The sequence below is a fragment of the Erpetoichthys calabaricus genome, chromosome 2, assembly GCF_900747795.2.
Source record: "Erpetoichthys calabaricus chromosome 2, fErpCal1.3, whole genome shotgun sequence".
Lineage (NCBI taxonomy): Eukaryota > Metazoa > Chordata > Cladistia > Polypteriformes > Polypteridae > Erpetoichthys > Erpetoichthys calabaricus.
The window spans coordinates 43,833,779-43,853,477 of NC_041395.2; the positions used below are offsets into that span (position 1 = coordinate 43,833,779).

The 19,699-nt window shown below is 37.9% G+C and overlaps 1 protein-coding gene across 1 annotated transcript in view; it reads right to left on the bottom strand.

Annotated features, from left to right (window-relative positions):
• Nucleotides 1-540: 540 nt before the first annotated feature.
• LOC114642849 (butyrophilin subfamily 1 member A1-like) overlaps nucleotides 541-19,699 on the bottom strand; it is a 45,769-nt gene continuing 26,610 nt past the window's right edge. Inside the window, exons 4-7 of the mRNA XM_051922408.1 lie at nucleotides 9,427-9,465; nucleotides 3,376-3,402; nucleotides 3,264-3,290; nucleotides 541-3,134 (exon numbers count right to left, since the gene is read on the bottom strand). Of these exons, the coding sequence (XP_051778368.1) occupies nucleotides 2,635-3,134; nucleotides 3,264-3,290; nucleotides 3,376-3,402; nucleotides 9,427-9,465 (593 nt within the window). The 3' untranslated portion in view covers nucleotides 541-2,634. The remainder of the gene's footprint in view (nucleotides 3,135-3,263; nucleotides 3,291-3,375; nucleotides 3,403-9,426; nucleotides 9,466-19,699) is intronic.

Genomic DNA, 19,699 nt, shown 5'->3' on the forward strand with positions numbered 1-19,699 from the left:
CTATTTATTCATAAACCTTGGATTGTTGTTTGATTTTTATTTATTGTATGTATATAGTTATTTCATGTTATTTTTTCATAAGCCTTGTTGATTGAATCGTTGTCTGCCTGCCTGCTTCTGTCCCTTCCCCACTTTAAGGGCTCTCTGTTTACCTTCCTGTGACCTCGTGGCTAATCGGCTATGCGTCTGCTCCTTTCACCTTCTACGGACCCGGCTCTGCTCCGCTGGCAGCCATCTTCCGCCACGAATATCGGCTCTCTTTTTTTGCAATAATAATATAAGGAGTTCAGTCATGGAATTATTGTTCTATTATGTTGCCATTCATTTTTTGCAGCTAAATATCTCTGTTTTGTCTTGGTAGAGTAATATATATTGCTCTACTTTCCCCTATTGTATTATTAATATGTAGCCTTAGAATGCCTAATCTCACAGACTTACCACTGTTTATAAGGTATTATTGTATATAACTTATCCCCACCTTCCCTTCTATATCTATAACCTCAGGCAATTAGATGCAGTAAAAGACAAGCAGAAGTTAAGTTACAGTTTAAACAATGTATTAGTATTATTGATAATATTCATAAATAATAACAAAATGCAAAGTACATTTGAATATTGGCAACCATACAACCTGATTAAATGGTGATATGTAATTCAGGCGGCACAGACTTGTAGTTACTTAAATGTCTCTAGTTAAGGCATCATTGGTGCTCAGCTTTCAGCCACATGCCTGTTCAAAATGGCTGCTGAGCTGTTCTCTTCATTGTGTGGTCTTCATCATCAGGTTAGCAAGAGAGATGCTTCTTCATCATATGTTGGTTGGTAAGAGAGAGATACTGAGGTTAAACACATACATTTATATATGTTCTGTCCAACCCCGAGAGCCAATAGCACATCATGGTACTTAAAGGCTTCTGAACCAAGCCAATTCCAAACAGCCATACTTCAGACCAATGGGGGAAATAGAACATCTTAACACCTGCCCCCAAACCATATGTTAAAGTAAACCTTAGCCCATTTGCGGGGGTAGAAATGACTTTAGCAAGGAAACACTTGCCAAACTGGTTTAAAACACACATCCCCCAAATCCTGTCGTAAAATTTAAATAGACCCATTCCTAAGGGGGGTGGGGGGGTGGGGGGGGGTAAACACTAAATTACACTGCTTTGTCTAAATTACAAATAAAGATATACAGTACAAAATATTCATCAAGTTATATGTAAAATCTCACATCACAACAATCTCTATAGTACACTTATAGATTTTAGGTGTTGGCCTCCTCTTACTACCTCAATTTTAATTAAAGCAATACAAATATTTAGGGACAATCATTGATAACAAGCTAACTTTTGATCTCAGACAAGAACAAATATGTAACCTACCTTATGGTCATGGCTATGAAACCTGCCACCTAGGATAATAAACCTGTTAAACATTCATACAAAAACTGCTCTGTCAGGCAGCACATTATTATGCTTATAGAACAGCATGCAGTCGCCAAATGTGACATGGCCAGTGAAGTTCTGTCATGTAAATTGACATGATGGGTGACGACGTCAGTAAATACAGTCTGCAAATCTGACATGCCTCATGAGTAACAGTCATGTAATGTGGCAACAGCTCTAAAGGACATGGAAAGAAGCAAGCATCCCCTGGCAGATAGAGTAGGCATGGAAATGTGAGTGTCTTCATCATTGCTTAAAAGGGCTAAGCTACCTAAGATGTGGCTTCTAGAGAGAAAGGAAGAAGTATGACAAAGTCTAAAACAAGAGCATTAAAGAGTCCATAAAGTTAGATTTCAAAATAATATCAGTTCATATGTCATCTTAAAAAAGTTTATGAATTTTAATCGGCCCTGTGTCATCCTAGTAGTGTCCTCACCCAAGTAACCTCTTGCCAACTGGGCACTTGTTCTCAGTATGACCAAGAGTATGAGTAAATGAACCACTAAAACTAATTATATCACAAGAAGCATGATTTAAAAATTAAACCAAAAATTTATTTTTCTAGATTTATCTTTGCAAAAATAAAAAATACTAATGGTATAAGCAAAATGGTGTTACAATTTCCCTTATTGTTATTCCACTAGTCCACTTATTTTAGAGTCTTCTCTTTGACAAATGTCTGCAACAAGCCCTGTAAGGGCTCTCAGTTCTCTACATATTAACTCTTTGGCAATATAGAAAAGCCAATTCACATAATATGTACATTTTTGAGGATGTGGGAGTAAAACTAGAATAACTGGAGAAAACCAACATGATTGCATACAAATCCACATTGAGCTTGCCCAGGTCAGGATTTAAATCCAGGACCATCGAGCTGATGAAATAGCTGTAACTACTTAATGAACTGCCACAATGAAGCATGCATTTTTTTTTATTTTGGCATAATGTAAAATCAACTATTTCTTGGGATGCTATGAATAAATCCACTGCAGTCTCCAGAATGTACCTGTGAATTTGAGCAGATCATCTAGTAAGTAAGATAACATCATTTAGTTAAACTTAACAATAAAAATTGTCACTACAGAACAGAGCAAATGACAGGCTGTGTTTCATAAAGAAGAATATGTTAAACTGCTGCAGTTAAAATTTAAAAATTAAATGCAATATTCTTTCTTTAATCCATACCATGTTACTTTTTTCCTTTTATTTTTTTGATGATCAGCGGTCCCTTGTCACGTGACCCTGGACTGAAGACAGGATACAGCACTCCAGGGTACTCAATATAAAATGTATGAATACAAGTTCTCATCTCTGCATCATAGAAGGACAGCTCTTTAGTTGTCTTGTATATCCCTACTTTCTTGGGTTTTCCATGTAGTGCACTGACTGTGCTTGAGACGGCCTCAAACTTCTTCCCGCCACAAAGACGGATGATCCAGAATCCATTTTCAGGGTTCTCAGGAATGACTCTGCTCTCTTTGATTCTCTCAGTTGCCAGTCCAAGGGCCCAGCTGGCCTTTTCTCCCACCTCCACCTCCCAGTAGCAGTTTCCTTTTGTAAACCAGTTGCTGCCTGTGACACAGTACCACCTGTCTGGGCCTTGTGTACTTCCTGTGAATCGTACTTGAGATGCATCATCACTCAAAGAAAGCTCATGGTGTGCTGTGTCAGGGAACAGGACTACATCAACTGTACAGAGTAGGAGAGGGAATGAAATTAATGTCAAAATGATACCTCATCTAAACACATTCAATTTAAAGCAAAACAAAAATATTCACATCAGTCCCCAAATGTCAACATTTAAAATGTATTGTTTACCTTCATTTTCCTGAATTGATTTCCAAACTGTTCAAAAAAAAGTAAAGGCAATAAGTATTAATGTAATCATTAGCAGTTCAAGTAAATCATCACAAAGAATATCAGTTCTTACCTCTTTTTGTAGTATATCTTCTTTCTTCTGCAGAAAAAGAAAACAAGTCTAAATGAAATACAAACTTTTCATATAATGACCTCTGTCAGCGAAACACAACATCTCCATGATGCCAAGCCTCAAAGTGCCTTTTAAATCCTTATAATAAACTTCAACCTCATTGTGCTATCACACCTTTTAATCACACAAAAAGGTGCATTGGGTCTCAATACGCAGACACAAAAACTGCTAATTTATAAAAAAGATATGTTTTTTTTAGCATTAAACTTAAAATACTACATTCTTTGCAAATATCCTTCACACAAATAGTGTCTTCAAAAATCCACGTTACTATTCCTTTATTGCAAAAACTGGTCCAGTGGAATGAGAACTGAAGTTGAACAAGTTTTTGGAGAAATCTAAATTTCTCCTACTAATGTTTGTACTGGTGAGTTTATGTTAATATAATATAATGCTTTGAAATACAGTATGCTATAATGAGAATAAATTAATTTTACAAAAACATATGCATTTAAACTTTAATTTCTCCATTTTATTTGCACTCTTATTTACATTTAAGGCATCAGACTCCATCCAGGCAGCTGCAGGCACAAATACAGAATTTGCTTACAAGCATCATGACATGTATGCTGACAACGGAGGGGCTTAAGTTTGTAAGTAAACATCTTAGAGAAACCAAGTTAACACGGGGAACATGTGCAAACGTTACTCCAGTAGTCAGCTGTGTCATTCTCCATCATCGTTCTTCTATGTTCCTTAATTTCTGTTTTTCCAAAGTATTTGCAATCATTCATGCAGTAATACAGTACCTTATGGAAACTGCAATGTTTTGTTCCATCACAATTTTCAATAAACATTCAGGGGACTTCAAAATATATAATAAACTCAGTTTAGATTTAGACTCCTAAAATTATGGGTTCAAATGTATGAGTCAATCACCTCACCAATAATAGTCAGTTGTCACTTCCTATTAAAGGCAATCACTACCATATTACTAAAAAAGTATGTTGCATAGTGTTTTTGTTGTTTTCAGTAGCTATTGTAGTACCAGTAAGTTTTAGAAACACTCATCTTGGTCAAGTTAGCGTACCTTATGAGTAACGATTCCTTTCAGGGTAGGTATATTCTGCTATAGTCTGGGTAGCATTTGTAGAAAAGATTCTCTTTTAAAAATACACCAAGAGTGAATTTTACATTCTCAGGACTCAGTGTCATTCTTTACAAATCATGTAGATTTGTATTATCTTTAGTATTATCGTTAATATTGCTCTCTTTTCTTCATCTAGCTTCAGCAGCATTCTTAGGTAGGTTTCTTATTATGTAAACACCAAAGTCTGTGAAATCAAATGTGTTATGAAAACAAAATTAACTTGGTCTTTCAACTTTAACTATTTAACATATTTCAACTTTAACATATATGTATGTATAATAACATGCATTAGATCTACTTCCAGGAACTAATACTGTGTTAGTTGTGTTGCTGGACAAAATAAAGTAATTAAAAATTTCTCTACATTTTTGATAGAGTAAATGTTGATATTAAAGCTGTTGGCTTCTAATATATTTCTTTATAGTTTTTACAACTGTTGATAGTTTATAATTGTGTCTTTTATTTATTTATTTATTGTTTGTTCAGTGTCCTTGAGTTCTCTGAAAGGCACCTTGTATAAATAAAATGTATTATTATTATTATTATTATTATTATTATTATTATATGCTCATTTATCATATATACATACACCTATACTGTAGAGTCCTGGGGCCTCATGTATAAACGGTGCGTACGCACAGAAATGTTGCGTACGAACCTTTCCACGCTCAAATCGTGATGTATAAAACCTAAACTTGGCGTAAAGCCACGCACATTTCCACGGTAACTCATACCTTGGCATACGCAATTTCTCCGCTCAGTTTTGCAGACTGGCGGCACCCAGCGTCAAAGCAGTGCTACTGTTCCTGTGTGATCACCCTTTCTTTCTTAGATCCACATTCCTGACGCGGCTTTATAAATACACTGAAACTAGCTGCATATTGTTTATTAGTGTAATGCATCTGATTGTAATTAACCTGCAGCAGTATAATGGTCCAGGGAATAGCCATAGTATTCCAAATACCATAACTGCTTTAGCGTTGTAACTCTCACTGCATCTTCTTCTTCTTTCAGCTGCTCCCGTTAGGTGTTGCCACAGCAGATCATCTTTTTCCATATTACTCTCACTGCACCTCTCGGAGTATTTATATCACTGTATCTGAGTGGGGACTCACAGCAGCAGCTGATCGGAAAGAGAATTATCGGTACACAGCATGAAGCAGACGCTGCCTGAGCCAAGGCAAAACGCTTCAGAGACTTCCCTGTACGGACTTCGCGGTTTAGAAAAAGTTTCATCCCAAGAACTATAAACGCACTCAATCAGTCCATCAAGTGCTCCTTGTAGAACTGTTTGAACTTATAAGTACAATTACCTCACTGTAAACTTGCACTACAGTTATAATATTGCACAACCTGCGCCACTTTATGAAGCGTGTATTTACGTATGATGATATCATTTTTAAGATGAAATGCAGCAAAATATGTTGATTATATTATACAGCTAAAACTTTAACTTCATTTAAATAATCTGTATTGTTAATAATTAAACATATGAGGACACGTTGCCGCAGCGCTAGCTAGTTCATGGATTGTTCCTGCATTGCGTTGTATTCTTGCGCTGACGCAACACTGGAAAGATAGACGGATAGAATAATTAACATGTACTACGAAGATATTTTAATGTTCCTTAAAAGTTTTGAAGAATCGGCGTTCTAAGCTTACAGATGGCTTAACGTCTATTACAGAGCTGATTGTGTGGTGATTGGGCATTTGGAGAAAGAAAAGTTAGGACAGGAATTGGAGGTTAGTACATTTGAATGAGACAGTACTTCTGTAATAAATTTTTTAATCGAAGGTCGCACATGGCGCAGCAAGACTCTTGCGTGAGATATGAACAATCACTGAGCCACCGTGTTCCCATGTTTAATAACATGCTTTCATTCCTATCATCATGAAAATGATATCACGTATACATCTCAGTATTTTAATTATTCAGAGAGCTGTAATATCACGAATGTAATGGATTATGTGTCCTGTCGGAGAAAGAGAAAGAACGGAAGCACGTAGTGATTCACACACATAGAGTACATAGAAGATCAAATACAGAACAAAGCATTTAACGTGCTACTTGAGAAACTAGTAAAATAAACGATTTTAAGATGAAGTTTATGATGTTCTACTTTAATGGCAAAATAAACTACGTAATTAAAGTGGAAATTTCGAGATTAAAGTTGACATTTCGTGCTTTTTTCCCACTGTGTGCCTATTTGTTTTGTCTGTACCCTAATAAGCTTTCATATGACACTCAGACGGTGGGCTACGACTCGCCTTTTCACGGCGACTTTGATATGTGATTTCTTTTTTATTTCGGACACTGTGCGACTTTGTGAACTTGATCTTTCGAGTTTCTCCGACACTCTGTCACTCGATCAGCTTCCTTTTGTTGATTATACCACTGTTTAAACCAGCAAATAGTACGTTTTTCCTTTGCCTCCACTTGGTATTCGCTGAAATTCTTATATTTTCCCCTGTGCTTTTCCCATTGTCTTTTCACAGAAGGCTATTTATATTGATTTGCATATTCAAAGAGGCGTAATTGTGGGAGGAGTTGGGGCGGGACAGAAGGCGCGTGCATGTACGTTACTTTTCACGCTGATCGGGATTTATGTAGTGGAAGAACGTGAAAGTTTGCGTGCGTACAGATTCCTGCATCTGGATTTTTCTGTGCGTACGCACATTCCCGCTTTTGTGCTTGTGCCATGTTATAGTGTGAGTTCTACGCACGGCGTTATACATGAGGTCCCTGGTGATTAAATGGTCCAGCAGTCAGTGTGTTAAAGGAATACTGCACCTGCTGATCATTTTTTATGTTAGTTATCTGCTGTAGTATGTAGTGATGACTGACTTTTATCTCATGCATTCATGATGATAATAACAATAATAATAATAATAATAATAATAATTCATGATAATAATGGAGATAACAAATGATGCGATGTAATAGGGTTCTGTGGTGACCAACACTGAACAACACTTTCAGAACAAAAATAAAACCTGCTCAGACCTGAATGAACATTTGAATTGTGGACCTTCCTCCTGACATTACATTTATATTTATAGCTGTGAGACACAACTGTAGTGCCTCAGGATTATTGAGCAACTATTAAATTATTATTTTTAGCAACTTAACCATGTTAACTGGTGGACAGAACAATCTCCTCTTGTTTATCAAATTTCTTATGTTCTAAAATGTAATCAAAATCTAAATACAAAGAAAAATGTGAAGGCAAGAGTAAAACAGGCAGAATCTCTGAGACAGTGCAATAAAATTGTATGACTTTCTTTTTCATTACTAATATTTGAAACTGCGTTATGTAACCTATATATGTTTTGACTGCTAAGAACACACAGCATGACACAGCTGCTTAAACTGAAATGGAAGGCTGTCATCTCTGCTAATAGGCTTTCTAATTACCAAGTAAAGATCTTAACTAATAATATTAAGTTAATAATCGAAGCTGCAAAGATAGCAGTCAGATGTTCCTCTGCAGGCTACGATATTAGAATGTGCTGCTTTTCTATTATTTGCTCCAGCATCAATATAATTTTGTGTTATGCATCTTGTAACTGTTCCAGAGTACATATGATTCCAAACATGCAGGCACATAACCCTTAGTCGTGATGACTGCTTTGTACAAACCAGTGAAATGATTGTTTCTGCTCAGAAAATAATAAAAGTAAAGCTCCTACATTTTGGCTACAGACTTGCCCTCAGTATAGAGCACAGAACACTGTGTGTTTTAAACTTTGCACCTTTTTTTGTTCATTTTTTAGATGGGATTTAAGTACATTTTTCCTGCTGTATTTCTCATATTGTGAAATTGAAAATATGGCATATTATAACATTACAATTGTAAACATATTTTAATTCCATAATTAAATGTGCTGCTTCAGTGTCAGCTGCAGGAAGTTAATAAAATGGGCAAGTCACGCCATTCTAGAGGCTAAAGTGAGCAGCACTCTAGTAAGTACTGTATAGCGAGCTACCTAAAACAGCAATGAAATGAGCAAGAATTAATTGAGTACAATATTTTACTATAAAATACAAGCAGGCACTGTAATAAAAATGAACCACTTGCCTTAAATGCTTCTGTGCCACAAATTCAAAATATATTTATTTATGTGTGACTTTGATTCTAGTGATGATGAAACAGGAAGAGTCTGACCTGCTGTGACCACAGTAGTGACTCCAGCATCTGCACATCAGTTTTCTGAAGTTACTGTAGGATATCATTTTCTCCAAACCTAAACTTTACCTTTCCATATATCAGTGGATAATGCACACCATCCACCCAAATATTCATTTATTTATGAATTTATATTTTCTAACCATTTTTGCACTTTACAAGTATGTACACAAATATAGAAATGATTAGTCCCTTCCACTAGCATTGTTTTAAGAAAGACTTTTTAAAATATCTGTAGACATTTAATAAAAATGATTATATTTCATTTTACCACTGACACGCATGTTTGCCAGGGGACCACCTCCCTGGCGCTGCTGAGGTAAGCAATTCCACCCACAGATTATCTTCTCTTTCTCCTGTAGCATTGAAAATCTGCCCAATGTGGACATCCAGCACCACCCATGATGCTTTAAGAAGACTCCGCCCCTTCTGGCACCAACAGTATAAAAAGGAACCGCCAAGGGAAGATGGCATCAGTATTTGAGTTGCAGTTTGAGAAGGACAGAGCCTCAGCTCTGTTGCTACCACTATTTTTGCCACAGCATGGCTGTTTGTTTTTTGCTATTATTAAAAAAGGTGACCCAGCTAGTACCCCAACCTTTTGCCTAACTACCCAAGTCTGCTTTCCCAACCACCTTACAACACTCCTTTGAAGAACAGCTTCAGAGCAAAGAAAATTCACAGCACATGAAAATATTTTTCTTAAAACAGTACCTTCATCCATATCCTGATAATCTTCTTTTCTTCTTCTCTCTGAAACAGAAACCAACAATAATTCTGAAGATTTTAAATAAATTACATATTTTTTTCAGCATTACAGAAAAAGAAATAGCTCTCCTGGTACTTTTATCATACAAACTTTCCTAAGAACTTATTTTACTTTCGATTTCTGCCTTTTTTTAAATGTATTTCTACCCTAATTATCTTCATGTAGCTTTTTATGGCAAAATCAGAGTCAATCTACTGAATGGAAGATTATCATGTAACCATAAAACCATAAGATTTGTTGTATATGTGTGTACAATAGTATTTCTTTTTTGCTACCTAGGCTTGCTTTGTACCAGACCTGTGTAAATGATACTGTATGTGCTTTTGTTTCAAATTTTTGAAAAAATTTTTGTTTTCAAATTTTTCTTTTGATTGCTTTTGTTCCAGAAGCCTGCTACAGGAATTCATTAAAGATTTTACTAGTTTCCATCAACCACTATAGTCGAAGTTTCTTTGATAGCTCTATCATTTTTAAGTATAACTCTTTCTATCAGCTTTCCAGGACTTAAAACCTCTGTCTTTTACAAGCCAACTGACTCACACAGTTAGGTTGTCTAGAGCTGTTTCCATCCATGGCATACTAAACTCTCTCTAACCCGTTCACAATTCCTTAGACACAATTGCCTCTGCAGTAAAGAGGTTGACTTGTGTACAAAGCACTCAGAATGAGGAGTTTCTTCATTTATAGAGAGTACCCTTCTCATGTTGTGGACAGGATCCTCAATCAAACCAGGAGCAGACCTTGTCACATCCATTCTAAGAGGAAACCCAATAATGAAATCCGCACCCCGTGGTCCTCCCATTCCACCTTAATACTCCATCTTTCCCATAGGTCAGCACATACAATTTTCCTGTTTTACAGACTTATCCTTCCATAGGAGCCTTTTTTCCTAACACTCACTTGATCTCCTTCCATCAACCACCTAACCTATGCAAACTTCTGGTCCACAGCTCACGTCACAGAGGACAGCCACATTCCTCATCAGGCAGTCTGACCTGTATGTCACCAACAATATGTTAGTATGTGGTAAATTCAAAATTAAACAACAGGCCTCTTGCCAGTCCAAAAACCTTATCTACTGCATTTCTTGTAGGAAGTGTCCAGCCATTAACAATACATAGGCGATACAGGGAGTCAGCTAGCAGAACATTTCAGAGAGCACATCCACACAGTTATAGTAATAATAATGATTCTTTACATTTATATAGCACTTTTATCACCACTCAAAGTGCTCTCCACGCAGGGTAGGACAATGACCTTACAAAGTGTAAAGTTCACATCCCTTGATCATAGCCACATTGATCTCTCTGTCTGAGTTCTTTCACAGGGCTTTAGCAACTCCTTTCAAACAAAACAGAAGAAGCTAAGCTTATTTTCAACCTGGCATCACATATTTTAATGTTTTACCCTCTCCCTTTATTTTCTCTAATGGAACCTTTTTCTCACCTACTGTCGCATTTTCTTTTATCATCTGCCCTGGTTTTGTTCTCCACTCCATCTGTTTTTTTCTTTTACGTTGTATATCTGATGAAGGCTATACAGCTGAAACATTATATCATTCACCTTCTTTTCTTTTCAGAGCGGAACTAAACTTTAACGTTTTTTCATAAATATATGTTTTTCTACGATTACTTATGTTTTTCCTATTCAGACACTGTCCTTTATTTGAAGCATAATAGCTTACTCTGTATCTGCTAATTATGATGGTTTTTCTCCAGTTTTTTTATGTATATGTGATAAAAGTACTGACTTAATGAATTTAAACAAATCCATCCATCCATCCATTTTCCAACCCGCTGAATCCGAACACAGGGTCACGGGGGTCTGCTGGAGCCAATCCCAGCCAACAAGGCAGGGACTAATCCCGGGCAGGGTGCCAACCCACCGCAGGACACACACACCCACACACCAAGGCCAATTTAGAATCGCCAATCCACCTAACCTGCATGTCTTTGGAATGTGGGAGGAAACCGGAGCGCCCGGAGGAAACCCACACAGACACGGAGAGAACATGCAAACTCCACGCAGGGAGGACCCGGGAATCGAACCCAGGTCCCCAGATCTCCCAACTGCGAGGCAGCAGCGCTACCCACTGCGCCACCGTGCCACCCTTAAACAAATCATTTCCCTTTTATCTTTCATGCAATAAATTAAACATTTTTCATTTAAAAATATCACAGTTTTCCTAAGGCCACTTCAGTTTTTTTTTTGTCTGACTTATTCATTACAACATTACAGGCCTGAAACCATACAAAATCCTACAAAAATGAGTAGATTTATTATACTATCATACATATACATCTTGTCTAGTTGACCACTGAGTTATACAACTTTAAACAACTTTTTCGATGTACTTCTATGGAATTCTTAGATGTTCCCATGTCAGTCACAACATTTCTCAAGCATGTCTTGAATGTTACTCACATCTTCCAGCTGAGGGTCACACATAATACACCCCCTGTGGCAGGTACACAGGAGGAATCCTATCTTCATACCCATTACCAAACCAACTAAATTGACTCCATTCAATTCAGAGAATCAGCACTTCTACACTATAGCCTTTCTTTTTTACTGAACACGTCACCCTATCATTAACAGTGCGACCAGCTCACTGGGTAAGACCTCGTGTAGGCCATATGCACCCACAATCTCATTCTAGTTACCAGTAAATTAAATGTGTTGTGCAAGGACTTAGCTCACTTCCCTTTACTTTACTTTACTTTACTACTACAGTTCCATACAATGTCCATTTAATTTAAGGTCCTTGTATAAAACATTGTTAGCTTCATCACATATTGTCTAATGCACTCCAAGATCAACATGGAAAGGCTTCCTTATTAACAAGTCCATTATTCAAAAAGAATGATGTCACAAGGAGGCAATGACAAGTGCCTGAAATATCAGTGCATCAAAATAAGGTACATTTCACAAAAATAATCCCAAATTACTTCAAACCACTGTAGACCAAGACAGGATTGTGCTCATAAAATGCACTTCAAATGTAATTATCCAGTTTGAGAGGAAACATCTAATAAAAAGAGGATTAAAGAGCAGGAGCTTGCAGGTTTCTTTTTGAAACCTCACAAATGGTCTTCAGGCTTTTACCCTTCCAATGCACTGATTATTGAATTAAACATTCACAAAGAAAAGGTGTATGATGAGTTGTATGAGAGGTTGGACACTAAGGAGAGAGAAAAGAACCAGTACAGATTGGCTAGACAGAGGGACCAAGCAGGAAAGATGTGCAGCAGGTTAGGGTAATGATGGAAACGTACTCACAAGCAAGGAGAGTGTGTTGAGCAAATGGAAAGAGTACTTTGAGAGGCTGATGAATGAAGAGAACGAGAGAGAGAAGAGGTTGGATGATGTGGAGATAATGAATCAGGAACTGCAAGAGATTAACAAGGAGGAAGTAAGGACAGCTATGAAGAGGATGAAAAATGGAAAAGCTGTTGGTCCAGATGACATACCTGCAGAAGCATGGAGGTGTTTAGGAGAGATGGTAGTGGAGTTTTTAACCAGATTGCTTAATGGAATCTTGGAAAGTGAGAGGATGCCCGAGGAGTGGAGAAGAAGTGTACTGGTGCCGATATTTAAGAATAAGGGGGATGTGCAGGACTGCAGTAACTACAGGGGGATAAAATTGATGAGCCACAGCATGAAGTTATGGGAAAAAGTAATGGAAGCTCAGTTAAGAAGTGAGGTGATGATTAGTGAGCAGCAGTATGGTTTCATGTCAAGAAAGAGCACCACAGATGTGATGTTTGCTCTGAGGAAGTTGATGGAGAAGTTTAGAGAAGGCCAGAAGGAGTTGCATTGCGTCTTTGTGGACCTGGAGAAAGCATATTACAGGGTGCCTCAAGAGGAGCCGTGGTATTGTATGAAGAAGTTGGGAGTGGCAGAGAAGTATGTAAGAGTTGTACAGGATATGTACAAGGGAAGAGTGACAGTGGTGAGATCTGCGGTAGGAGTGACAGATGCATTCAAAGTGGAGGTGGGATTACATCAGGGATCGGCTCTGAGCCCTTTCTTTTTTGCAATGGTGATGGACAGGTTGACAGACGAGATTAGACAGGAGTCCCCATGGACTATGATGTTTGCTGATGACATTGTGATCTGAAGTGAGAGTAGGGAGCAGGTTGAGGAGACCCTGGAGAGGTGGAGATATGCTCTAGAGAGGAGAGGAATGACGGTCCCTAGGAACAATACAGAATACATGTGTGTAAATGAGAGGGAGGTCAGTGGAATAGTGAGGATGCAAGGAGTAGTGTTGGTGAAGGTGGATGAGTTTAAATACTTGGGATCAACAGTACAGAGTAATGGGGATTGTGGAAGAGAGGTGAAAAAGAGAATGCAGGCAGGGTGGAATGGGTGGAGAAGAGTGTCAGGAGTAATTTGTGACAGATGGGTATCAGCAAGAGTGAAAGGGAAGGTCTACAGGTCAGTAGTGAGACCAGCTATGTTATGTGGGTTGAAGACGGTGGCACTGACCAGAAAGCAGGAGACAGAGCTGGAGGTGTCAGAGTTAAAGATGCTAAGATTTGCACTGGGTGTGACAAGGATGGATAGGATTAGAAATGAGTACATTAGAGGGTCAGCTCAAGTTGGACGGTTGGGAGACAAAGTCAGAGAGGCGAGATTGCGTTGGTTTGGACATGTGCAGATGAGAGATGCTGAGTATATTGGCAGAAGGATGCTAAGGATAGAGCTGCCAGGGAAGAGGAAAAGAGGAAGGTTTATGGATGTGGTGAGAGAGGACATGCAGGTGATGGGTGTAACAGAACAAGATGCAAAGGACAGAAAGATATGGGAGAAGATGACTGTGGCAACCCTTAATGGGAGCAGCCGAAAGAAGAAGAAGAGGAAGTTAGCATAAAGCCAGCTAATGGATATTGGTATCACTGTAAATAAAAAATAATAATGTTTGTGAAGGATACATTTTTAGCTGTTATAAGTTTCTCTTTCTAAATTCAGTAGGAAAGTTCAGAGAAGATACACACTGTGACCAATGGAGGGTGTTGCAGCACCCCAAACACAACCACACAGACACAAGTCCCAGGTTCAAACCACCTTATATTTAACATAAAACCTTTAACAGGCTTTGTCTTGAATCTTACAATCAGCAGCACACTTGCAGTCCTCTTCCTCCACTCTCCTCCCAGAAAGCCACATCCACCACTTCCCATCTCTGCCTGCACTTTCAAAGTGGAGCAGCCTCTTTTATGGAGTACCTAGGAGTACTTCCAGTGCCATAGTGTTGGATGATGGAAGTACTTCCAAATCAAGTAGAAGTCCCATGAAACAGGAATGTGTTGTCTTGGCAGAGACCCGTGCCATCACCCAAGGACCCCGACGATGCCTTTCTTCTGAACTACACATCCCAGGCAACCCTGAGGGTGTCCACACTGGGACCATGCCTAAGGAACACTGCCTCCTGTCATGTTGGGGGTGAAATTGTCTCTGACATCCAGATTCCCCCAGTCCTGCCATTATAGTCTCCCATCTGGGTAATATATTACATTCCATCCTCCATCCTAGTCAGAATTTCTGTCCATTCGCTATGGTATCCACAACACACACGCACACAAACACACACAGAAGAGGTATCATAAGTTCATACAATACATATGGATGTATAAGACTGGACACAGACAGACTAGATAGACAAACCTGTTGTTTGCTGGTTATTCAGAGTTTTAATTTATCTTGGCACAGATAGGCAGTTTTACAATGCCAAGTCTTTAAAGGTGATATCCGATATTGTGTGGAGTTGTTGCTTTGTTGTTGTTCCAGGTTCAAATGGAGGATTCTTCTTATGTTGGAGTCCACTTTCTCTTTGCTGTGTGATCCTTTGTTTGGTCTTGAGTGATGCTGCTTTCTCAGTTTGCTTTCTGCTGTTAGGCCTTTTGCTGTGTTGTCTGCAACTTCATATAGAAAAGCATTACTCTCTCATAAACAAGACTTCAGATGCTGAAATTAAGTCTTAGCACTCATCAACGCATCGGCCCACAGTTTGGCTTGGTGGTGAGATTGCTAGTATCCGATCCACAGAGAGAAAGAAGTCAGTTCTCAGCTTTTTAGTTTAAGTGACAACTTTCAGAGATTTTTAGTCATTTTGGAAAGTGCCTCAGGGAATCCCCTGAGAGTTTCCTCAGAGTTCCCTTGAAAGAGCTACCTGAGATAGCCAGAGAAAATCTTCAGGGTGGTGCAGCAAGTTTTAAGGAAATGTAGAACTTGACCTGATTGGATTCTTCGTATCTTGCTTGATTCTATTTCATGCATTCTGGCTCAAGAAGTCTTGAGAGCAGCCACGGCAAAGATGTCAGTCCAACTCTAATTTACACCTTTGTTATCAGATAAAGTCCAGGCAGTTCAGTCACTTACTTGAGAATATAAGTTGGGGTTTTAGTGTAGCTGGAATTCTGTTAAATCTGCTACCTTACAGGCCTGGTGTGCCCCACTAAAGCTTAGTAGAATGGGGAAAGCCCACATTGTCACACGGCAGCATATAACTATAATATTTAAAAGGTAATAAATAACAACAAAGTAAAATATGCTATATGTTGTTTTTCAGATAAAGATTATATGACCATTATTGACGGTGACATCTAAAACCTTAAAACTGAAAGGAGGTGCCCTTTCTTTTTCATATCACCACAAACATGATAGGATAGCAGCTTAGCCAATGATTTTTTTTTTGGGCTAAGGAAATATCATCCACAATTTAACCTAAACTTAACCAAAACGATAAAATAATTAACAAAATTGAAATGAAAAACTAAAACTAAACGAAACTATTAAACTAGCTGGAAAGACTAACTGAAATAAAATAATAATTTACTAAACATAATTTTAGTTTTTGAATTTATTTTCTTGCTGTTAGTTTTTAACCCTTATAACACTTAACTCTAAAACTGAACGCCATCCACCAAGAACTGTCTGCACGTATTCATCCATTGATCGGCGGCTGGTGATGGAGGGTGGCTGTTCACACAGCATTTGTGGTGACAGAGCAAGGTGAATACATGTGCAAAGCCTGTAGAATAGAAAGCAATTTACGTGTCACCTTTCTTTGCACTTGTTGTATATCAAGATGTAATTCAAACGCCTAAAATTGGAATGTGCTGCTCAACAAAAACTTTACCGTATGGACAAAAAAATCACGAGTGAGTAACGTTTCAGCTTATTTCTCAGGTGTCTGCTTTTTGTTGACAGTAATTCACCTGCCACTTCGCACTTGAAGTATACAAAGTATAGAGAAAGTATACTAATCATGAAAAAAATTCGACCTCGACATTTTGATGAATCTTGATGTTTTAGAACTCCCCGAATCTGAAAATACAGTTTTTTGGAATTATGTGTGTGTGTGTGTGTGTGTGTGTGTGTATATATAAACACAATATCTCAAAAACGCAACTAGATAGATGGATGAAATTTGGCATGTGGTTGTTACACCAAAAATGCAGCTGTAGAGTCTGATTTATTCAACTTACTTTTATAATAATTGTTCAATATATTATTCATTTGATTTGATTTGTTGTTGATTTGATTTGTTAGGAGTGGAGTCTCTGTGCCTTAGTTAATAAGACGATCAGTCACCAAGTGATACCTCAGTGCAATTTTTTCATGGTAGCAGTTAAACATTCAACTCCAACAAAAGACTTTAATTATTCTGTTAGTGGCAATTGTGGATTTGGCTGAATTGTTGGACATCTGTTGTTAAAACACACAACAGGTGTGTCCTCTGAGGTTGCAACAGATATAAAAAGTCTTCCGAGCAAACATTTTCTATCCAAGCTGCAGAAAAAAAAATCAATTCTATCTCTTGCTAAAATTTTTTGTGCTTCATTTGTTTGTGTATCAACCTTCTGCTTTACATCCTTGACTTTGTTTCTTGTTGTTCATTATGCCTTTGACACACTGTATTCTTTGATCTCTTGGTTTTGACCTGTTTTGATTTTATGTTCTTATCCCAGTCACTCCAAATCTAGTTTGCCCTGCCGACATAGCAATAACTTAATAATGAGAAACATTGAAGGACAGAACTTTACACCAAACTTAAAAGAATGGGCTTATGTGCATCCAAGAAACCAACGGCAAGACATCCACTCCTACCTTTAAAACACCCTAGCACACATTAACACATTGATTGCTCTGTCATCTCACTAATCAAGTGGTTACAGGGTGCAACTGTAGCAAAGAGCAATCCATTCTCCTTCAATGTTTAACAAGTGTTGGAATGGAAAAATGGAAGTCAGTCCATAAAAGAAGTTAGTTGAAGGGTGCCATTAGTCTAAACCTTGCTAAGATAATAAGTGCCTGAGTAGAGGAAGAACGTATACATAAAATCCACGCATTTGTCTTGCTGAAAATGGGAACTGACTGATCACCAGCTTCCCAGTAGACATGATGTTGCTAGCAACAAGAGGACCAACATGGTGTGTTTTAACATGAGAAGAAACTGCAGTAGTGTCCTGCATCCAGAAGGTATAACCAAGGTGAAGAAGGAGACAAGCTCCTAAAACAAAGTAAGAAGCATGCTGAAGATTCTTCTACGTGGCTGGAGAAAGGTGACCAGGAAAACAGGAAAACATTGCTTACATCAGTCTATAAGTGCACCTGCATTCATTTTGAGAACTATTAATTGCAACTTAATAGATACATCAAAGCCAACTAATGTATTATGGTATTTGTGTTTGTAAATGAAAGGTAATAACCTTTTTGAATGATAAGTTCTACTTGTATTATAAGTTTCTTCTTAAAAATAAAGCTGCCAGAGTGGCTCTTCAGAGCGATGCCATACTAATTGCCCTGTCTCTTCTTCCCACAGAGCTTATTTTTTGAAGATTGCCTTAGGAGGCATTAATACAGTGGGCAGTTGTATTTTTAATTTAAGTTAATGAGGTGCCATTGTGCCCTTGCTTATTTAAGTTCAAGAATTAAAAAGGGTTTCCCAGTTGGTTCCCCAACTATTTCCTGGGACTTTTGTTAAGTTACTTGGGCAATTACAATATATACTCACATATTTTCCTCTTCTGCTATCCTTATACTACAAATGAATTAGTTGTGTTGCTCAGGTTCATCCTGGATAATTCATCAGACAAAGGGAGTCAGCCATTGGTTAATCGGGTGTATCGGAAGTATTATGTAACTAACTAAGTGCTTTTCTTATGCAATATTTGTAGGTTGTGCTAATATTGTAAGTAGGTAATGTGGTGTAGTGGTTAAGGCTTTGGATTTCAAACGCTGAGAATGTTGGTTAAAATCCCATTTCTGACACTGTGTGACTATAAGCAAGTCACTTCACCTGCCTGTGTTCCAATTGCAAAAGCAAAACAAATGTAACCAATAGAATCTTAGATGTTGTAAGTTGCTTTGGATAAATGTGTCAAGTAGAGCAATAATCATTTTAGGTCACTGAAGCTGCTTACTCTTGAACACACTATTGAACACACAGTGGCCCTCTTGAACACACAATTGCAAGAGGAAAACATTCCAGCATTAGATCAATTACTGATTTTTTTTTTTACTTTTCCTAATGAATTGGCTTTTGTTGATGGTCATTGAAAAAGAAAACTTTACAGTGTATTCTTTTGAAATGAAGCCTGAAATGGATAATCAGTAGGCATAATGTGAAATCTGAATATATATTGTAATGAACCACTGTAGTGGGGTAAAGGAAATTAACTTAGTGTAATTATTTATTGGGGTTTGAACCAATGGTCTGTGTATTATAAATAAATAAGAATGGAACAACTGCAATGGGCTGAAAACTATTTATATGAAGTTGCTACCTGCCATTAGGGGAGGAAGGTTACCACTTAGAAGCTTTGAAATTCCAGGCCAGAAGCACGCTTGAAATGCCTCTGCACCCCTGAGAACAGTAATATTAATCCCACAAGTCGCTTCAATGTTTCTGCCTGCTTCCCAGAGAAAGTTCCTCCTGAGAATCCAGCTGCACAATAATTCTCCTCTTACAGTCTGTTTTCCACAGCTTCATTTTTACCAGAAACAGTCCACTCCACACTGTTTACCCATTTTTGCAGTCTGGTACTTGCATGTCTGTGCAGTCTTCCCTGGAGGTTTCCACCCCTCGAAGTTTCTGGACACCCATATTTGCATATGTCACATCAACTGGCCATCTCTCTCAAAACTGCCTTGAGCCCTGAACTGCTGACCAATATCTTATAATAGCATCTTATTATGCAGCAATGCAAA